Here is a 23,656-nt window from a genome sequence, read left to right as displayed (position 1 = left end):
CTTTCATTTCATGTTTCTCCTGAAATGTAGTTTATTTAGTTATTTTAATTGCAGCCTGGTTCATGTCAAAGTACAGTAGGTTTCACTCGGCTTTCCTACTGATGATATGCTGAGACAATGTTCACAGGTAGGTGCAGGTTCATTGTAAAGGGACGGAAAGAACTGCGCCACCACACATCGCAGGCATAATGCAGCTGTGATGCAGTGTCAAGGGTAACCACAACCATGGTCTTGGAGCTGATAGTCTGTGCTGCTGCAAATGTCGTCAAACTGTTCATGCAGATGGTTGTTGCCTTGCAAATGTTCTCATCTGTTGACTCAGGGATCAAGACATGGCTGCACGAGCCATTATAGCCATACGGATAAGATGCCTCTCATCTCGACTGCTAGTGATATGAGGCCATTGGGATCCAGCACAGCATTCCTTATTACCCTCTTGAACCCACCAATTCCATATTCTGCTAATAGTCATTGGATCTCGACTAACACGAGCAACAATATCACAATACGATAAACCGCAATCACGGGAGGCTACAATCTGACCTTTATCCAAGTCAGAAACATGATGGTATGCATTTCTCCTCCTTACACGAGGCATCACAACAACGTTTCACCAGGCAACGCCAGTCAACTGCTGTTTGTGTATGAGAAATCGGTTGGAAACATTCTTCATGTTGCCACCAGTGCCAACCTTGTGTGAATGCTCTGAAAAGTTAATCATTTGCATATCACAGCATCTTCTTCCAGTCAGTTAAATATCATGTCTGTAGCATGTCATCTTCATGGTGTAGCAATTTTAATGGCCAGTAGTGCATGTACCGGTGGTTCATGGGTGAGTGACGACCATTCTCGCATGTGTGACATTACCTACTCCCAGCCATGTGACAGTGCTACAGATGCATGTTATATCACTCTACAGAGAGATGCATGTGATGACTCCCTCTCCTGCGGGCTGCTCCCACCTCTCCCCTGTTAGGATTTAGTGACATATAAGAGGCCAGCCCCAGAACATGTGAAGTCGCATATCAACATCTTTGTTTTCCAAGTTCCTTTGAGCAGTCTCTGGTCTCAATGCGAAACAGTGAATGTATTTACTGGTAATCAACAAGAGACCAACAAAATCATACTTATTATATGGGGTATAGTGTACCTCAATGGATCCTGCAATCCAAAATGCAATGCCCATAAGTGTTTCCAAAAGTAATAAGGGAGATTGAAGCATAAAACAAAAATAACTGGGCAACCATTGGGATAAGGAAGCATACCACCAGCGCAAAAAAATAACCAAAATGATCCTGCATTTGACAACTACTACCACACATACAAAAAGATGTGTAGAAAAGAATTTCTAACAGCAGGAAAGTCTCGACATGATAAATTTATAGAAAATAGAGAGTTAGAAAAGTTAACACACAATTTTGGTACTATGGTACTACACTGCATGATAATAAAAAAAAAAATAAAATAAAAAAACTAGAAAACTTTACAAATCAACACTTCAACAACATAAAAACAAAAGTTTGTCAAAACACAGCCTATAAAAACATAGAATTATGTGCTAAACACAGTGATGCCTTAACTCACTGTTGTGGAAGGACTAAACAATGTTGTGCACAGCCAAGAAAATAAAACCTTAGCAGGTATAGATGAAGAGCCTGCATGCTTGCTGAGGGACAGTATAGAAAGCATCAAAACCTTTCAGTGCAGATGATGAATTAATTTTTCACCACAGGTCATTTCTCAGAGACACTATAGCACTTAAAAGGTCCTGCTTCGATGGAAGGAAAGTGAACCAGAATATAAACAAAAATTATAGGCCTATTCCTTAGAAGTCATCATTTTCAAAATTAATAGAAACTTCAATGACAATCGCTTATGAGGTACTTAACAAAGTGCAATCTTCTGTGTTAAGTACAATTTGGTATCAGATCTGGTAAAAGCATAATTTACAAATTTTATTCTAGAGGAACTAGACAAATGAGATTGTATAACAGGCATCTTCCATGACTTTAGTGAAGTCTTTCATAAAGTAGATCACACAATTCTGCTAAATATACTAGATGCATTAGGAATATGGTAAGCAACAAATAAGTCATCTCTCTAGACCAGAATTAATTGCAAATGAGCTTAACAGTTATTCATAAATGTCTGAAAATTTTCCATGAGAGATGAAGCCAAGACAAGCAGTAATCAAGGAAATGCAGACTGACTACATACAGATTACTTGTTTCTTGGAATGATGGAGCTAACATTGGGTCAGAAACTTTTCAATGGAGAACTGTCTAGCCTAAGAATGTAGTCTCCAAACCAAGTAGCCCCTACATTTAGTTTTAAATCTGCTGGTCAAAGAAGGTATATTTCCAGACAGCTTGAAGTTAACCACAATCTTGCCCTGCAAAGAAAGGGAAACAGGAACTCACCTGAAAACTATAGTCCCTTTGTAATTGTGCCTATAGTATTAAAAATAATTTAAGTCATAGTAAAAAACCAAGTGAATGATTTTTTTGAAAGTGAAGACCTGTTAACCAAGGCCCAATATGGGTTCAAAAGCAGACTGCCTACAATTAAGCCTGTTGAACACATTGTGTTATGTGCCTTACCATGGCTCTGAAAATAGAGAACACACATGCCACAGAGGGTATCCCTGACTTGTCTAATTTTACCCTTAAAATAATAAATGTGCTCAGCTGGCCCCTAAATTTCTTTATAAATCTGATATTAAAAAAAAGGTATATTTCTAGACAGCTTGAAGTTAACCACCATCTTGCCTTGTATAAAAATGAAAACAGGAACTCACCTGAAAACTACAAGCCTATTGCAACAGTACCAATAGTATCAAAAATTATTAAAGTCATAGTTAAAAGTAACTGAACGATTTTTGAAAGTGAAAATCTCTTTACTAAGGCTTAATATGGGTTCAAAAATAGACTGTCTACAATTAAGCCGGCTCAACATATTGTGTTATGTGCCTTACATGGTTTTGAAAATAGAGGAGTTAGAAGACCTTCGACACTGTTCACATAGTAACTTATTTAACACCAACAGAACATTATGGAATAGTAGATTTATAACTTCTGAGACCATATTTAGCCAACAGAAAACAAATGGTGATTATAAATCCAAACAAAAAATTAGACTCTCTGAATCTAAGGCATGGAATCCCACAACGCTCTGCTCTGGGACCTTTCCTGTTTGTTATATAAGTAAACTACTTGCCAATCCCTGTGCCATGTGAAGCAGTGATGTATGCAGGTGACACCACTTTCAATACATCTCATAGAGATGAAAAGGTCATGGAACAAATGAATGACCCCTCACTGAAGAAGGCAATTCTGTGATACTAGGAGAACAGATTGAAGCTAAATGATAATAAAATGGAACACGTACTTTTCTCCATCATTAATTTTTAAACTGTTATACAAAATCTTAAGAAAAAGTCAGCAAAATTGTCAGGCATCCATCTCAGTAATAAGTTGTGTTGAATACCCAGACAGAAAATGTTTGCAATAAATTATTGAGAATATTGTATATGATAATAAAATTAAGAAGCTGGTTCTGCTGGAGCTAATTATATCTTCCTCCATAAAATATGTACTGCTTCCAGATTGTACACACTCCAAGTCCTTGTTTTTGCCACTGTTAATTAACATATATATAAAACTATGGTAATGTCCATATTTATGAAACCAGGAACAGAAAAATGATACATGTCCCCTAGAGTAGGCTGTCCAAGAATAAAATTAATTTTGTACAAGATACATCAAAGTGTTAAGCAACTGCCATGCAAATTTAAAATGGTGAGAGAATTGGAGCTAAAAAGAAATGCCAACCAGGATGTTAAGAAATTCATATGTAATAGTAAAATGATTTAGTAATTTTATTCTAATGTGAAGTAGATGCTGTAGAATATAAGCTGTGTTATGTACAGGTGTGAAAGGTCACCTATGTACATTGAATATGTAACAAAATAATCTGTTGCAATCTTATATTCTCTAAGGAAATAATTTGTACTGGATTATGTCTCATGTGACAGCAATGTTGTCTTCAGACAAAATAAAAGTTTATGATTTAAATGCCATAATATTGGAGTCTCCAATGAAATGCATGGGTCTAACATTCTTCTTCATATATGTCAACAATTTTGTCCAGATTACCCAAACACAGTAACTGTGACGAGTTGTCATCAAGTCTACGAAATGAAGAGGCTGAAGAAACACTCTTGCTAGGACGAAAGTGAATAGAAAACAACAAAATAGCACTGTATGTAAAAAGACTATCAGTGTTAGTTTCCACATGAACAAGAAGCCCAGCAGCAACCCTCTAAATGTGAAAGATAAGGTCATATAATGAGTATCAAGAACAAAATTTCTATGGATGCATGTTGACTCACAAATAAAGTGGACTGAGCATGAGGGATCATAAAAGGATATTTAGGAATGCTAAACAATGCAGGTGAGCTGTTTCTAACATGTAACATGTAACTGACTATAATTGTATGGATATAATAGAGGGAAACATTCCATGTGGGAAAAATATATCTAAAAACAAAGATGATGTGATTTACCAAACGAAAGCACTGGCAGTTTGATAGACACACAAACAAACACAAACACAATTTTGTGTGTATATTTGTGACTGTTTGTGTGTCTATTGACCTGCCATCGCTTTTGTTTGGTAAGTCACATCATCTTCGCTTTTTGACTATAATTGTAGTAAGACTACTTACTGAGACATCAGAATTTAACCTGAGGTTGAGCAGTTCAAGTCACTCAAATTTCAACAAAATCCAGAGGTAACTGTGAGGAAAATGAGTGATAGTTTATTGTAGCAAGATAATAAGACAGTGGGTGGAGGGATCAGGCTTAACCTTACAAGAGGTTTGAGGCGTTTTGTCCCTCTCTAGCATAAACTGACCTGGTGTAGGCCTCACTTAACGTGTTGGAAGAGGCTATTCTGGAATTATTTGAGAAAAAAGGGTACAACAAAATTCAGATTGTGTTGCACATTGAAGGAAAGATACCTATCATCAGGGCTCTGATGCCATACTTTGTGGCAGTAATTTTTTAAGTTGATTAATAGATGCACTCTTTGACTCCTAGATAGCAATAACATCTGTGGCAACAATAGAAGATAATGAGGCCAAAGATGATTATTAGTGAGCAATCCAGCACACAATAATTAATTAGTAACTGTCTGTCTGTGTTGAGACCAGATGCACATGATGGCTTGTGTAAAAACTTACACACCCCAAGTATTATTAACCTTGTGAATGTATTATGTATGGGCTGTGTGTGAAACTATATTTGGGACAGTTTTAAAAAAGTTGTTTGAATATTTATTTATTGGTCCAAAAATGTTAATCATAGTAAATGTATAGACAATAGTAATAACCTACAAGGATGCCAGTAATAATGAAGGGTATATCAATGTGCCACTGTAGCACTGAAGAGGTATAAGAAATCATTTGAAGAAGGGACATAAGAATATTTTTTAATTTTTATGTCAATGTATCCATAACAAAATTTTATTGTTCATTTTTATCTTCATTAACTAAGGTGACTGTTCAGATAGGCAAAATCCATCCTTTATCTAATAATATATTGCAGAATAATTTTACAAAATCATTTAACACTTTAAATAATATTTCCCTTGTAATTTCCAAATACTTTCCAAATAATCTTACAAATGGTGACCAAACAGTCACTGTGATCTCAAAAAATTTTATGTGTAAGTACAATAAAAATTAGAATCCATTATTGGACATCAGCAGTGTACTAATAATTATTTTTTGTTGCATATTTATGCTATATGAGGTAGAAAGATGGAAAAGATAATAATTACTGGGAAGAAGAAACATTTAACACATTTGAATAAAAAGGAAACATGAACAAAACGTTCAAAGTAGCATCAAGAGTATAGTGGAATTTTATGCATGGGAGAGCAATTCCGCCATGATCCCATCCTTTGCCAATTTCCCAATCTTTGCAGCAAGCAACAAAGTCCAACTTTGTAATATGTGTTCTTGTAGTGTTTCTTACATAATAGTACCATGATTAGATATCATCTTGTTGTGAGCAAAAGAAAGTTTTCTTTCTGTAAAAATTTAACATTTTTTTATATATTCAATTACAATAATTACATGTGTTTGTCAAAAATATGACCCAACAACAAGCAACAAACAAAAATCTCAATAATGAATCACAGCAAGGTGGTAATTTGCAAATAATGAAAATATTCAATTATACTCTACTGTTGTTCGTGAATTACACATGCATTTGGGGATAATGCATGGCTCACGATTGATGAAACTGGTCCTCAGCCAATACTGGAAGGTGAAATTTTTGACAGTAATGCAAAAAGAAATAAAGAAACTCTCAATGAAAATTTTTGTGATTCATTTCTGAGCAAACGAAGTGAACTTGCAAGAATGAGTAATGTGGATTGATCAATATGTAATAGTAGGAATGAGATAGAGAGTAACCAAATATTGCAGGCAATATTAAAAGTAAGTTCAAAAATTTCAGGTGTACATACATTCAGATAACACAAAAATGAGTTTTAAAATTGCCTGGTATGATCACATCATATGAAATTAGTAAACGAAACCAGTAGCTTGTATAGAAAATTAACTTCAAAAATCAAGACTGTCACAACATAAGTCAACAATTTCGATTAAATAAACCATCTAATTGTGTCAGCATGATAGAACAAAAAGTAAATACAGTGGTTGGTGATCTTGAAACTTTGCATAATCATTGGAATACAAATCTAATAGAGACCACTAACAAACTTGGCACTAAGTTTTCTAGTATGAATAAGCAGTTAAGACAAAAGTTATCAAACATTGAAATGGAACAGAAAAAAAGGTGTGGACAAAGTAAAAAGGGTAGTCGAGGCGCAAGAAACTTGGGAAATGAACACAAAAATCTGACCAAATTGGTCAAGACTGTGCAAATAAACATAGCATATTTGTATTGTCTTGCAGAAAATTGCCAGAGGATGTACGCAGTCTCACACAAGATGTTGTTCTATTAAAACTGGTTCATATATTCATATGTGAAGGGCTTAAGGAGGATGTAAATAAATTAAATGACAGATATGAAACGGGAATATTTGACAGTGACACCACATTCACAGAAAAAAGTATCCAGGAACACAAGACTTATGTCACGGTCATAGATGAAATAATTAGTCAGCATGTAATGAAAATCCTTGCTAAAGCTGACAATGACTTGAAAACTATCAAAGGGAAAATTTGCTCTGAGATAATAAGCAGAAAGAGTAGTTCATATGGTCCATCTGTAGCTACAAACCAGAATCAGTCAGCTATAGAAAATAATCATGTGAACATGGTTTCGCCACAGTTGGAGTATGGTACACATGAACTGGAACAATTTGCAAATAATTACAAAACTGGCAGCATTGTCGAACACTATCATGCAATCAACAAAGAGGCAGAGAATGACATCACAGTCAGATGAAATAGAGCAAGTAATATCATCAGTCCTTATTGATGAAGGTTTGCTCAAACACAATGTCTGACCTTTTCACAGGAATCAAAGAAGAGACACCCAATGCTATTTGTGTGACCATTTAGGGACATATTATCACAACACTTGTACACACAACAGAATATCCTATTTGTTGTGGGATGGATTTAATGTGAGGCTCGTTTATGGGCAGCTGAAGAATCTGACAATTGTCTCTAGGGTTGTCAACTTTTTACAGAGAGAATAAGGGATCGAGGATGAAGCCTAGAAAATAAACAATTCAAATAGTGTTTTTTACAAAGAAATATATTTAAAATGTGCATACGCGTTTTGTTTTACATTATTGCTAGTATTTGTTTACAGACTTTGCTCCTTTCTGCAAAGACTCATTCAACTTTACATATATAAAGAATTCTCTGCAATTAAAATTCATTGCTACTTGTAGTTTCGCTTTCATAAGCTTAATGGTACATTTGTTGTGCACTCCTGTCCATTTATGGTTCATTAATGAAAAAATTCTTTCTGCTTCACCATTTGAACCAGGAATCATTAGTACAAACCCAACTACTTTCAGCAAATTGGGAACCTGAACTTTATGGCTCTCAAGGTACAGAAAACATCAATTCCTTTTTTTTCCCCCCCAATTGCCTTCCGTAGATATGCCTTGCTTCAAAATATTACTTACATTACAAAATTCGGCATACAAACAATCTTCATCTACATCATCTATCTCAACTGACTCCATTATTCCTTGTAAATGCTTAAATTTTAGTTCAGAAGTTAGACAAAGAGGTATCCAAGGCTCAGTTGACACCAGCAGTTAACCTTCAATGACTCATAAAATTCCATAAGATGATCTTCAATGCATTTTCTGGTTATGGAACAAGTTAACTTACTTGAAAATTTATTGTGCCACTACCAAAATATCTGTCGCTCATACTTTGCTTAATTTTACTGATCAAAAGTTTCCATTCTAGTAACGTCAGAGCGTTTTGAAAACTTAGAACAATCTAAAACAACTGCACCAACATGAGAAACGAAGTTAAATAAATCTCCAAAGTTAACTCTCTTTCAACATCATCAGAGTCATTTAAAAATGTCTTTAGAGCTTTGGTAAAATCATCAGCACTTTTCATATAACTTTTAATGGATTCCAAATTTGTAATGATTCTATTAATCATTTGTGTTAAAGAAAGCCATCTAGTAGGTATATGTTGGACAATTTCACTCCATTCTACAACTAAAAACTCAAAAAAGGACTTTAGAACTTCCCATTGCTTTGCAGAAATGGAGAAATGACCATACAATTTCAGGACCAAATTTTCAAGATCAGCATCTAGGGTATCACAGGCATGTTTCATCACATTGTGCAAAATATGATTTGGATTGTTTTCCTTGAATATTCATTTTCTAAATCATTTAGCAATTTAAATATTGACTTATGCTTTCCAAAATTAACATTGGTATTATCAGCACAAAAAGCAGTACAGTTGCTTATATCAAGTTTGTGGGACTCCAACGAACATTTCAACAGATTGTTAATCGATATTGCTGTTTCACTGCTCACTTCTACAAAATCCAGAAGTTTATTTTGAATTCCAATTTCAGAATCAAAATATCTTGAATAATTGGAAACACCTTCCTATTTTTATGGTCTGAAGCATCTGTTGCTATAGAGGAAATTGCTTCAACTTCAGTGCATCCACAACACTTTTTTTTTATTTTTTCAACACTAGACTCCACTGAATACACCCTTCATGATTTTTAACCTTGCACTCCAAGTTATTATAATAGAGATTATGCTTCACTGTGTGATACACAAATGCCAGTTTGCTGCAACAACTCTGTGTAATCCACTTGTTGTGGAACTACCTCTAGCAGAAAAGAAGCTGGAGATCGTGGAAGACTCCTTTATGTCTTTCTCCTTGTTCATGTGGCCTAATTACATTAAAGATATTTATTACTATATTAAATTCATATTTATGTAACTTTAAATTGCACCAAACAAAGTAATACAACGGTACTACAAAATTGACTTATAGCTTACCTGTAGCTTTTGTATGCTGAGAACAGTCAGTATTGCTCCTATGTGCCACACTAAATTCATGTTTGCAGATACAACAGAAGGCTTTGAAACAATTACCTTTCACAGGATGAATCCAGGAATATGTTTCTTCCCAAAATGAATGGTAAGCACATATGTTCTTAGTTCTCTTCCTTATGGGTGATTTCACCCTATCTTCATCACTACTCATCTTAAATAGAGAACTTACAAACTCCGAATCTGACCACAACAATATCTGTCCTCTACTAATGTGTTTTGAGCTTCCACAAAAGCAGCAATTTACACAACGGAAGTAACCAGTTAAATACTTGATGCCTTGGTGGCATTGAAACTGAGATCACTATTAGTACTAATGAGTTAAATAAGGAAAAAAGCTTTCGAAAAGTACGTATTGATTATCAAAATAAATGCGAAATCAGAAGTGGCAATGTTGATGACAATGCAGACAACAATGCACTCAACACCAACCAGTAGAATCCTGCACAGTTGGCAACGAACATCTGTAAATAGCTATGACACTAAATCCCCCAACAGCTACCAAGAGCCACCAATCAGAAGCTAAGGAACTTACCTGCCAAGCTACAGTTCTGCACAAGTGTACGGTCAGACAAGCATTCACTAAATGTGTGGCACAGCCAGTGTTGACCACACTGGTGCCTCTCTCATGCAGTGTGAAACCCCTGGCTACAGCCACATGAGCGTTTCTTTCATGCGCATTTGTATGCCAAGTCATGCCACCAATACACACACATAAAAAAAGGGCTTGCATCACCCTGGTTCCAGAACTCCTGAAGGTAGATGTTGACTGTAGATGTTGTATCACAGACACAGTCCCTTTGACTGTTCAGAGATGTCACTAAACCTGCACAAAGATGTAAACAACCACACATGAGAAGCACCTATTAGATGGATGGGGTCCGACAGCCGATCAGTTCTAGTCTTTCCACCAAGAAGAATGTACATGGCTCGTGTTGTTTATAGTTCAACCATGCCTAGACAGTCGATACTGTGGTTCGATAGCATCTGCATTGTTACTTTGTGCCAGTAAGAGCTCTCAACAAGGGAAGTGTCCAGGTTTCTCAGAGTGAACCAAAGTGATGTTGTTTGGTCATGGAGGAGATACAGAGAGACAGGAACTGTCAATGACATGCCTTGCTCAGGCCCCCCATGGGCTACTACTGCAGTGGATGACCGCTATCTATGGATTATGGCTCGGAGGAACCCTAACACAATGCCACCATCTTCGATAATGCTTTTTGTGTAGCCACTGGACATCGTGTTATGAATCAAACTGTGCACAATAGGCTGCATGATGAGCAACTTCACTCCCAACGTCCATGGCGAGGTCCATCTTTGCAACCACAACAACATTCAGTGTGGTACAGCCGAATAGACCACTCAGGATTGGCATCATGTTCTCTTTACCTATGAGCATCTCATATGTCTTCAGCCAGACAATCATCGGAGACGTGTTTGGAGGCAACCCGGTCAGGCTAAATGCCTTAGACACACTGTCCAGCAAGTGCAGCAAGGTGGAGGTTCCCTGCTGTTTTGGGGTGGCATTATGTGGGGCTGACCTACACTGCTGGTGATAATGGAAGGCGCTGTAATGGCTGTATGGTACGTGAATGCCATCCTCCGCCCGATAGTGCAACCATATCAGCAGCATATTGGTGAGGCATTCGTCTCCATGAACGACAATTCGTGACCCCATCGTGCACATCTTGTGAATAAATTCCTTCAGGATAATGACATCACTTGACTAGAAAGGCAAGCATGTTCTCTAGACATGAACCCTATCAAACTTGGCTGGGATGGACTGAAAAGGGCTCTTTATGGACAATGTGACCCACCAAGCACTTTGAGGGATCTACACCAAATCGCCGTTGAGGAGTGGGACAATCTGGGCCAATAGTGTCTTGATGAACTTGTTGATAGTATGCCAAGGCAAATACAGGCATTGATCAATTCAAGATAATATGCTACTGGGTGTAGAGGTACCGGTGTGTACAGCAATCTGGATCACCACCTCTACAGGTCTCACTGTATGGTGGTACAACATGCAATGTGTGTTTTTCATGAGCAATAAAAAGGGCAGAAATAATGTTTATATTGATCTCTATCCAAATTTTCTGTAAAGATTCCAGAACTCTCAGAGCTGAGCTGATGCAAAACTTTTTTTGATGTGTGCATATCACTATTTGTTTTAGTAATGTTTTGGTGTAATCTGCATCAACTTTTACTGCTCACAGTTAGTATCAACTGTGACCGTGTCAGCTGAAATACTTTACTTGAACTACTTTTGCAAAATATAGAAAAATGAGGGATAAACTTGAAATAATACGAGCCATGGGATCTGACTAAAAATTAGCCAAAATAGGGCTTTCCTTGGAAAACACGGGATAGTTGGCATCCCTGTCACACATACAAAGAATCCAATAAAGCCTTTTTAGGGAAATACTGGTTGCAGGGAATACAAGAAAGACTTTGAATGGTTGCCCACACATATACGTGACAAATTGGTTGTCATTCTGAATTAAGAGAAAAAATTCCTTTTATCCATATTATTACATTGATCTCATATATGATCCTTTTATATGAAAGCAGCCCTAAGACAAACGATTACAATCATAATCAGTCAGGTGTGCCTGGAAATGGAAATTTTAGCAACTATTTTTATTTATTTATGTATTTATTTATTCGTGTTCCTTGGATTCAGTAGACAATAGAATTGTATGGATTTGGAACGAGTCATAATTATACATGAGAACAGTAGTCTACTTATAGATGATAATACATAGAAATTGGAACATGTGTAAAGGAACAAAATATATGTTGCACTTCCTATAGTAAAACAGAGGCATGAAACAACACAATAATAAATTACAATTATTCCATATTAAGTTATAATTATTTTAGAAGTGAAGAACATTGTTATTCTGACACAGGTCATCATGTTCAGCTACAAAGTGATAACAGCAAATATTAAAAATCAATATGCCCCATTGTGGCTGGTTACTGTGCCCCCACTGAGAGAATCTCTGCTCTCGTAGACCAACATCTTCAACCTATTACCCAGAACCTATCCTCCTATATAAAAGATACCAACCATTTCCTCAGCTGACACTCCACAATTCCTTTCCCTTTACCACACAGTCCCCTGCTCATCACTATTGATGCCACCACCCTGTACACAAACATTCCTAATCCCCATGGACTTACTGCTGTCAAACACTACCTTTCCAGGCACCCTATGGATTCCAAACCAGCAACCTCCTTCCTAGTCTCCATAACCAACTATAACCTCACCCACAATTACTTCTCCTTTGAAGGGATTACCTACAAACAAATCCGCAGTACAGCTATGGGCACCTGCATGGCACCATCTTTGCTATCTGGATTCAAGGTGAGGACACCATATTCACATTCCTCCAGAAGCTCAACAACTTCTCCCCCATTTGCTTCACCTGGTCCTACTCAACCCAACAAGCCACATTCCTAGATGTTGACCAACTCAGAGATGGCTACACAGTACCTCCATCCATATCAAACCTACTAACCACCAGCAATACCTCCACTTAGGCAGCTGCCATCTATTCCATACTAAGAAGTCCATTCCGTACAGCCTAGCCACCCATGGCCATCACATCTGCAGTGACGAGTACTCCTTCTCTAAATACAATGAGGGTCTCACTGAAGCCTTCACTGACCATAATTATACTCCCATATATGTACAAAAACAAATCTCATGTGCCTTATCTTTCCAGTCTCCCACCACCTAACAAAGTCCCACAGCCCGGCCACAGAGGAGCATACCCCTCGTAAATCAGTACCATCTGGAACAGGAGCAACTGAATTACATTCCCCACCAGGGTTTTGATTACCACTCGTCATGTCCTGAAATGAGAAATGTCCTGCCCACTGTCCTTCCAACCCCTCCTACCGTGGTATTCTGCCATCCACCAAACCTACACAATATACTCGTCCATCCTTACACAACCCCTGCTCCCGATCCTCATGGCTCATACCTCTGTAATAGACCTAGATGCAAGACCTGTACCATACATTCTCCTACCACCACCTACTCGAGTCCAGTCACTAACATCACCTATCCCATCAAAGGCAGGGCTACCTGTGAAACCAGTCATGTGATTTACAAGCTAAACCACAACCACTGTGCTGCATTCTATGTAGGCATGACAAACAACAAGCTGTCTGTCCACATGAATGGCCACTGACAAACTGTGGCCAAAAAACAAGTGGACCACCCTGTTGCTGAACACACTGCCAAACATGATACCCCTTATCTCAATGACTGCTTCAGAGCCTGTGCCATATGGATCCTTCCCGCCAACACCAGCTTTTCTGAACTGCACAGGTGGGAACTTTCCTTACAATACATCCTACATTCCCATAACCCTTCTGGCCTCAACCTTCATTAGTCACTGTCCTCACCCATCCAGACCCCTCCCTGTTCCCATTCCAGCACTACACATCCATCATTTCACCGCCACACTCAGTTCTTTAATTTCTTTTTATTTCTCTCCTTTCCGCTACTTACCCCTTGCCCCCTCTGCACCTTATATCGTGTCCTCCATCTAAACTGCAACACTTCACTGTTTGCCACTCCTACCATACTATCCCTCCCCCTTCCTACCCCAGCCTCCTCCTTACCCCCACCCAGTCGCCAATCCCATCATGCACTGGTGCTGCTGCTCGCAGTATAGTTTCAGCTCTTTGAGAGTGCAGATGTGTGTGCAAGTTGCATTTGCATGAATGTGTGTGTGTATGTGTGTCTACTGCTGACAAAGGCCTTAATGGCTGAAAGTTATGATTGTGTGAATCTCTTTATTGTGCCTATCATAACTCAGCATCTCCGTTATATGGTGAGTAGCAACTTTCCTTCTCTGGTATTATAATAAAGGAACACTATTAGATGGGATGTAGTGGTAGCAATGATCAGGAAGAAGAAAAATAAGACGAATGAGAAGAAGAGGAGGCTGTTACAACATGATCTGCAGACGCTGTGCAACTATTTGACACCATCAGAAACTACTTTTTGTCTTTTAATGTAGACAAATCAGTTATAAAACGTCAACCAACTGGTGCAACAAGTTCTGTCATTACAGAACACTGGTGTGAGAAAACAAACAACTCTTGATTTAAAAAAAAAAAAAAAGAAAGAAAAAGAACATATTCTACAAGAAGTGTGTTATATATGTATAGGCCTGTACCGTATTCAAATTTGTAACAGATTATCAGTAACTTTGTAATTAAATACCTCTTACATCAGCAAAACATGCTTGAATTAGGATTCCACTTCACTTCTTCCGCATACCTTGACAAAACTCCCATTTAAGGAAAACATTTGTTTAAGGAAGTAATATTTTGGTGCTCAGTGATTCCTTAAAAAGGGCTTTACAATACACACTTTTTTATATGGTATTTCAAAGAAGCTCCTATGAGAAATTCAATGACATAACACATATAGGCCATGATCACTTAGTATCAAGATAACAGCACTGCAAATCACTACTCCACTGTCAGGAGAAGAGATTCCACAAACATCTGCCCTATTATACTAAATATGAACAAACATGTAATTAAGGTACAGTTGGTGTGTACAACACCACCGGTCACACTAAGAGCAAAAAATTTTGACCTTGAACATTGCTATGTGTTAATAAAAGATTCTGATGAAATGATACTGCATGTTGAATTTCATCCGGAATTGCAGCACAGGCTGGTGTTACAAGACATTTTCCCAATAGGCCTCTTGTTTTAATTTTTGCCACAGATAAAAATATTGAAGTTTTAAGTCTGACAAGTGTGCAAACTATTTTGCATTTCTTGAACTTGCACTTCAATGCTACCCAAAATTTCTCTTAAGAGGTCTGCAATTACATATGCAGAATGAGAGGGACATCCATCATGTAGGTACAGATTGCCTTATCTCTGGTGGGACGTCTTCCTATGACTGCAGGAGCAGCATAACTGAGAAACTCGAGATACTTGAGAGTATTTACATTCCCATCAATAAAACAGGTACCAATGATGCAGGTCTTGATAGACAAAGAACATGATTTTTATCCACTTCTTTGAGTCAGTTTGGATTTTCAATTGACAATTAGGGCATATTGCGAAGACTGACTTGCCCATGGTTTGTAAATGATGCTTACTTAAACAAAATTTTACGTACATATGCCACATAACTTTGCATTTTTCATAAATAATTTCAAAGAAATGTAACCAATTCTGGAAGCCATTGCCATAAATCTGTAGATCAGCAAAATGTGAGGAGAATGAAAGACGATGGAATGTACTGTTTGCAGAACTCTTGTTGGTTGAACACTGTCACACTTTGAGATGCCTCCTAGTGACATTTGTGCTTGTGTGTTATTGCTGCAAAAATGCTGGTATCATTTCTTTCATCATTCCTTGGAATATTTTATTCTCCACACTTCCAGTGTGTAGAACATTTTTTTCTAATGTTTTCAATGACAGATAATGAGAGTTTGGCATGATCTGCATACTTTTTACCATACAACCATACTGCTGTTCTGAAAGTTTGGGGACATTCTCTGTAGAGTAAGATATCTGATTGCTACAACAGCAGAACACAGCCAGATGGGCTTCAAGTCCACACAAACACAAGAACCATACCTGAGTTAAGTGTATGCTTACATTTGTTGTAATAGGGTAGACATTTGTGGAACCTTTACTGACAGTTGGAGAGTGATTTGTGGCACTATTATCTGGATACTATTTGATCGAGTCCCCTACATCTTGTCACTGAAGCTCTCTTAAGAAATTTCTCTTAAATGTTACATAAAAAAGCATATTGTTCCATTACATAAAAATAAAGTCAGTGTCATAAGTCAGCAAGTAAAAATGCTAAATTTATTTATAAACATCAGGAAAATTAATATATTGTCCACTGTAACATGGCAAAAACTTACCTCAATATATTTATACATAAGATAAAGGAAAGGCAACCACTCACCTGTAGCAGATAGATGTGTGGAGTACAGTTACACGTAACAGAAAACAACATTCACACTAGCTTTCAAGCATTAGATCCTTTTCCAGCAACAGTACACATATTCGCACACAACCATACAGGCACCAAAATACACATTCCCATTGCCATGGGAGTATGCATTTGACTCTCTGAATGGGGGTGTGATTGTAAATACTGCTGGAAAAAGAATGCTTGAATGCTGGTGTGTATATTATTGTGTTCAACCCATTGATAAAATACAGTTGAGTGGTGGCCTTTCCCCTATTTTATGCATTGCTCCATCCAGGAATTTCCCTTATTGTTAGACATTCTCAATATATTTATTCATTCTGGATATATCTTGGGTCAGAATGGCACTCTGGCCCAAGATGCTGGAGCTGGCAGTCGTGTGTGCATGAGGTGTGCTGGCTTGTGTGTGTGAATGGTGTGTGTCTCTCTTTTACTGATGAAGACTATGGCCAAAAGCTTTATGTAAGAGTTTTTTATTGTGCCTGCCTAAGTTGCAATCTGTCTTCTCCTACATCATTAACCCTGTATTTATCCAAACAGAAATCCTGTAACTCCTGCCATTGAACTTCACTAATACCCACTATATCTAACTTCAACCTATTCATTTTCCTTTTTAAATTTTCTAACCTACACACCCAATTAACACTCCATGCTCTGATCATTGAATGCCCATTTTGTTTCTCCTGATGATGACATCCTCTGAATAATCCCTGCCCGGAGATCCAAATGGGGGACTATTTTACCTCTGGAATATTTTATCCAAGAGGTCACCATCATCATTTAACCATACAGTAGAGCTGCATGTCCTTGGGAAAAATTACAGCTATTTTCCCCCTTACTTTCAGCCATTCACAGTACTAGAACAGCGAGGCTGTTTTGGATGAGTTACAAGGCCAAATCAATCAATCATCCAGACTGTTGCCTCTGAAACTACTGAAAAGGCTGCTGTCTCTCTTCAGGAACAATATGTTTATCTGGCCTCTCAATAGATACCCTCCAATGAGGTTGTACCTACAGTAGAGCTATCTGTATCCCTGAGGCATGCAAGCCACCCCATCAACAGCAATATTCACATTTCATGGGTCGGGGAGGCTTTTGTATTAACAAATGATAAACATGTTAAAATGTAAAATATATATTGTAGAACTTAAAACTTCAGCTTATAAATTGTAAATTGCTGTGTTCAGGAAAATGATGTGTACAACATCTTGTAACTCTTTTCCTGCTAGAGGCTGTTCTTCATTATTTGATGTTTAGTAATAATAATAATAATTATTATTATTATGTGTTTATCCATGCATAAAATTCTTTAAAGTTGCTACTGCATGTTTTCTAATATCATCTGCAGTGTTTACAATAATCATGTGAAACACTGATATCTTCACTCATTGATGCCAAGCAAGTATAAATCTATGTTGTATTATGTACTATAAATTTTAATTAATTGTTGTATTTAAAATACTATGTTTTGTTATTTGTTTCATTTTCTACAATTGAGTCCATACAAGGTGTTCCACTGCTGAGCTGACAGTGCAGCAGCAGGTTTGCTTTGATCCTGGTTAGACTGCAGTTGTGCACCTGCAACGTGGTGGTACATGGCCACATCATCGCCTATAGATGAAATAAAGAAGTTCTTATCCAATAAAGAATTTCATCAAGGGAAGCCTGTTGTTGACACCAAGAGCAAGTCAGAACAGTGTACATCTACCACTTTTCCATTAGGCTGTCATGTGAGGTGTTTCAATCTTTTGAAATCCAAGTACCATAAGTTTGTCTGACTATATGTCCTGCTTACCTATGTTTCATTAATTCTGTAGTCATAGTTATGTCTTTTGTTTCAGTCAGTTCCATGTCAATTTTTCTCTCATATGTTTGCTTTCATCTCTCTCTCTCTCTCTCTCTCTCTATCTATCTCTCTCTCTCTCTCTCTCTCTCTCTCTCTCTCTCTCTCTCTCTCTCCTAGTGAAATTCTGCATCTCCCGCTGAAGTGTCTGAACATGAATACTGTCGGTGACCTCGTGAATGGATGTTTTCAGATCAGCAATGGGTTTGGGGTTATTGCTGTACACCTTGTCCTTAACATAGCCCCACAAAAAGGAGTCACATGTGTTCAGATCCAAAGAATATGGTGGTCAATTGAGGGACATCCTAGTGGCCTCTGGGTACCACAGAGCCAGAATGCGGTCTACAAAGTGCTCCTCTAGGACATCAAACATCTTCTTGCTTCATTGGGGTCAAGCTCCATCTTGTATGAACTGCATCCTGTCGAAATCAGGGTCACTTTGAATAATAGGGGTGAAATCATCTTCCAGAACCTTCACATACTGTTTGCTAGTCACCTTGCCATCAAGAAATATCTTACCGATTATTTCCTGACTGGACACTGCACACCACACAGTCACTCATTGAAGCTAAAGAGACTTCTCAATTGCAAAATGTGGATTCTCAGTCCCTGAAATGCGCCAATTTTGCTTATTGATGAATCTATCCAAATGAAAGTGCATACTAATTCTCATCATACCCTGCTGCCAACCATGCAGTTGAAGGTCCTATCACAAATCGTCCAGGAGTTATGATCATTTTATTTCATATGGTTCAATAATTGTCACCCTGCAAATATTCATGTACTTCCAAGATCACCAAGTTTTGTTAGACTAGAGGGAATATCTGTAACTGAATGCCCACTTTCCTGCAGATGGATACTTAAGGCTGTTTTGAATTGGGTTGGGTTGATTTGGGTGAAGAGATGAAACAGTGAGGCCATTGGTCTCATTGGAGTAGAGAAGGACGGGGAAGGAAGTTGGCTATGACCTGTCAAAGGAACCATCCCAGCATTTGCTGGAAGTGATTCAGGGAAATCATGGAAAACCTAAATCAGGATGGCTGGATGTGGGGTTGAACTGTCGTGTTCCCAAATGTGAGTCCAGTGTACTAAGCAGTGCGCCACCTCGCTCAGTATGTTTATTTGGAGCCTGGGTTGTTAATATGCTCTTGAAAGCATACTTCAAAATTTCTGTGAGTTTGACGAATATAATCTTCAGATACTGTATCAAGAAAACAATGAAAATACACTTAATATTTTGGAAAAATTGGAGGCTTATTGCTTACTGACAAAATTTCTTGATCAAACGCTTAATGCTCAGATGAGTTTTTGCACAGAAAAATTTTGGCTAAGTTTGATTGTTTAATTAAGTAGTTCATTAGTTCCTAGAAGAATATTCTTTGTGCACTACCTTTAGATGTCAGTATATTTATCCCCTTGCTTGCTAGGGGAATCATTTAATAACATTGTTGAACCACTCATTGGTACACATGAGTCTGTTTAGTACCAGTGTTGAGCCACTCATTGGTACACATGAGCCTGCTCTTCTGTATCTTTATGCACTTGTCATTTCCTGCATGGTCTCATAACAGCTTTCTGCCAGTTCAGCTCAGTTTGATGCCATGTTGCCACCCAAAGCAGGTTATGCATAATGTATGTTTGTTTAGCCTTGATTCTCTCTTGTGTGGTTTTTACTTGAAGTTAGATTATGTTTATTTGACTTTGATTTATTTGTGTGTCCTTATGGTACCTATAGCTTTCCACTTTCTTATGTTTTTCATAGTTACTGAGATGACCTTATTTTATAGATTGCTCTTTGGGATTACTCATTTCAACTTGGGTCATCACTTTACTGTGACTTACTTATTTTTATTGCTTTAACAATGAACACTGAGACCTGGTCATAACTGGCTTTCCTGTACACTATAATGATATAGTAGGTAATTTAAGTTCGCTGTTCCTATTGGCCTTATGTCATTATGCTCACTTATTCTTTAAAATTGGTTTTTATGAAGCAAACATATGTTCCTAAAATGTACAGATCACCTGATAATGCATTCTTAAGACTGAAGCTCATCATGTCCTTTAAAAAATAAAGGACTTTAACATTATGGGCAGAAGACTTTTTGTTCAACATGCTGAATATTGGTTGTGTTGGCTTCATTTTGAATTTACGTGTTCAAGTTTTATCTAAGTTATTCCAGACTATAATTTATTGTTCATTGGGAAAAAGTCAGGTCTTTAATTAAAGTAACGTAATTAACTTCACTAAAAACCATTTCATTTGATACCAAAATCACAATACTTCAAATTGGAAATAAATTTTTCATTTGTTGCATTCTGGAGACAATGATTTCTAATTCAGGGTTATTCACATACATTTTACAACTATTTTTACTCTTAGGTTTTTCTATGCATACAGATGTTCAAATTTATCTGAATTCTCACTGTTAATAAAACTGTATGTTTATATTGTAGCTAACATGACAAGAGAGGTTTCCAGAATATTCTAGCAGGTACATGTAGATTATGTATAAAGTAAATTACATGCAAAGTGTTAGTTCACCACTGGCTCAAAGAACTGTGACTGATACCCGAACAACAGGGAACTAACACGACTGAAATTAGAAAATGTTGCATTGATAATGGCTAGGCACTAACCAAAATCTGGATTTGCATAATAAACCTATGAAAAAAGGATGACTGATTGCTGCACTCTATAATTTATAAATCACACAACAGTCGGTGAGTGCACCCACTTTCCTAATGGAAGGTAACCTGATGAACAACTTTTTGATGAAGATCTGCAAAAAAATGAGCATATTATTATCTTAAGTAACAGATGGTTGATCCTCCATGTATATCATATGCACTAAGTAGCATGCAAACAGCTAGAAGAGTGCACAAAGGATCATTTTTACTTGCATATTTCATCAGAATATTGAGTTTTATATTTGTGAATAATTGGGGAGAGGGAGGTTACATTGTGTCAGATGAAAACTCAAAACTGAGGTTGTTAGGGAAGCCACAAGATATGCCTCAATATGTCCAATACAAAAAGCATTGCCCGACATAGGCAAGGATGTTTAAGTCCTGTGGGGAAATAGTTCTAATTTGTCAGTAAGTTTCATAAAAATTTAGCATGCACTGCAGACTAAAAGCTTTATTCAAGAATGTTTCTGTGGCTGTTTTTGTGTTGTATCCATTACAGCACTGGCAGACTGTGCTGAGCTATAACTAGCATATAGAAAACGTAATAATAAAAATAATAATTGCATTTATGCCAAGTGTTGAAAATCAGTGACTATTGTGGTAGCTTGTTTCTGCTTGAAATTCACTCATGTAAATTAATAACACAAACAATTATGACTATTTTGAATAAAAAATATCAGTTTTACTTACTTTACCCCAGGTAAAGGGCTCTTTCCTTTTTCCTTTGGAATCTACAGTTCCTTCACTGAAGTATCCAAGTCCCCTTAAAATTTCATTAGGAGGAAAACTTTTTGTGAATGTAGTTACAGACAAAGGCCTAAGTAACTGAGTCTTGGAAACATTACTGCTGGATTTGCTCACTGAACCTGAAATATAATGAAAGTAAATATGTAAAAACCAATATGTATTTTTTTTAAATTTGTTTGTATCTTGTGCTCTTATCTAATCCTGTAAAAATCAAAAATGACATCATTATTCAAGTAATATACAATGAAGAACAGACACTAAGCAATTGAAAAGGTTCTCTTGTATCATACTTTGGTCATTCTGTATTGAGTGTGGTGGTGCAGTGGATAGCACACAGGACTCATCCGTGTGAGGACGACAGTTCAGATCCCTGTCCCCAAATCCAGCTTTCTGTGATTTCCTCAGATTATTTTAAGCAAATGCCAGGATGGTTCCTCGGAAAGGGCATGGCGAATTTCTTTTTGCATCCTTCTATAATCCAAGTCTGAGTTTATAATGGAAGTGATCAATGGTTAATTTTTTGTAACACACCAGTACTGGATTGTTCAGACAATTTCAGAATTGTAATCTTGCCTTTGGTATAGTTTTAATGACATGTGTGAAACAGCTTTAACACTAATATACAAAATATATGTTCAAACAAGAATTTAACATAAATAATATTTATCTTATTATTTTCCAAAACTTTAATTACTTTTCATGTACTGGATTTATTTCAAAATTAGGTTACCCAACTGTAATTACACTTAAAGTCTTCGATAGTGGAGTTTTTGATTACCGGTATGGACTTTCAAAACAAACTTTCCTTGATGTATGGATAAAATATATCTTTGTCCTTCTGTGTTAGTTTGAATAAGTTGTATGTGGTTGTCAGTAAGTTGTTGTACTTTATGTCTCAGTCATATTCTGCATTTCAAACATATCTGGATGTTAAAATTGCAATGTTTTAGAACAGTGAGAATTAAATGTTCCATGTAAAAGATAAAGTGCATGCAACAAGTTACTTCACATACTTATTTTGAACTAAAACCCAAATAACCTTCTAGATACGTTAAGAAATGGGGAATGCACAAAAGGCATGGAATAATCATTCTGGCTGATAATAGTAGTTGCAAGTCTGGTACAGTCATTGGAACTGTAGATTCAAGAATTTGGGAAGAAGTTAGAAGTTATTGAAATTAGAATTTTATGAGTGGAAACAAGAGTGAGGAAAACATGGTTTAATTTGAGCAGTGAAATCAAACAAGTCAAGGACAAATTAGTGACTGATCAGCAGAAAATTAAAACTGCTTTTGGAAAACTTTACACTAAAATAAAATAAGTGGATGAAAATTTATAAGCTTGGATCTCTTCTATTGAAACTAGTGTTGAAATGAAGCAGTGAGTATAAATAATGCAACAAATCTGTAAAACAGAGTTTCTTTGATTAATAAGAAATTTGAAGATGTAAACAATGAAGTTGTTAGTAGAAATCTTTTCAGAAATCATGCACCATGCATTCTAATACTACAGTGAAAAACTTGGCAGCTAAAGATAATTTACAGCCAGTTGATTGTTACAACATTTTAAAGAAATTTCATAAAGGGGAAGAAATATGATGGGAAAATCGAAACTTTTTTGCAGACATGTCATATGTAGATTCTGAACAAACAATTTCTTTAAGTTATGATCACAAACTCAACAAGCCAAGTCAAAAACTCAATTTTTGAGTGTTTGTTGTGGCGATGACTGCTAACATCAACAGCAACTGCTAGCACCAACAAAAGATACAACAAACAACTGTGCGTCTT

At 36.9% G+C, this 23,656-nt stretch overlaps 1 protein-coding gene across 3 annotated transcripts in view; it reads right to left on the bottom strand.

The window, feature by feature from the left end:
- Positions 1-23,656, bottom strand: part of LOC126272461 (uncharacterized) — a 531,522-nt gene that overhangs the window by 269,736 nt on the left and 238,130 nt on the right. For all 3 annotated transcript variants that reach the window (XM_049975341.1, XM_049975356.1, XM_049975349.1), the window contains exon 10: positions 21,810-21,985. In XM_049975341.1, the coding sequence (XP_049831298.1) occupies positions 21,810-21,985 (176 nt within the window). The remainder of the gene's footprint in view (positions 1-21,809; positions 21,986-23,656) is intronic.

This window comes from Schistocerca gregaria, chromosome 1 (genome assembly GCF_023897955.1).
Source record: "Schistocerca gregaria isolate iqSchGreg1 chromosome 1, iqSchGreg1.2, whole genome shotgun sequence".
In the NCBI taxonomy this organism is placed as follows: Eukaryota; Metazoa; Arthropoda; class Insecta; order Orthoptera; family Acrididae; genus Schistocerca; species Schistocerca gregaria.
The sequence above is the reverse complement of the archived record's forward strand: the minus strand, read 5'-3'. Positions and strand labels throughout refer to the sequence as shown.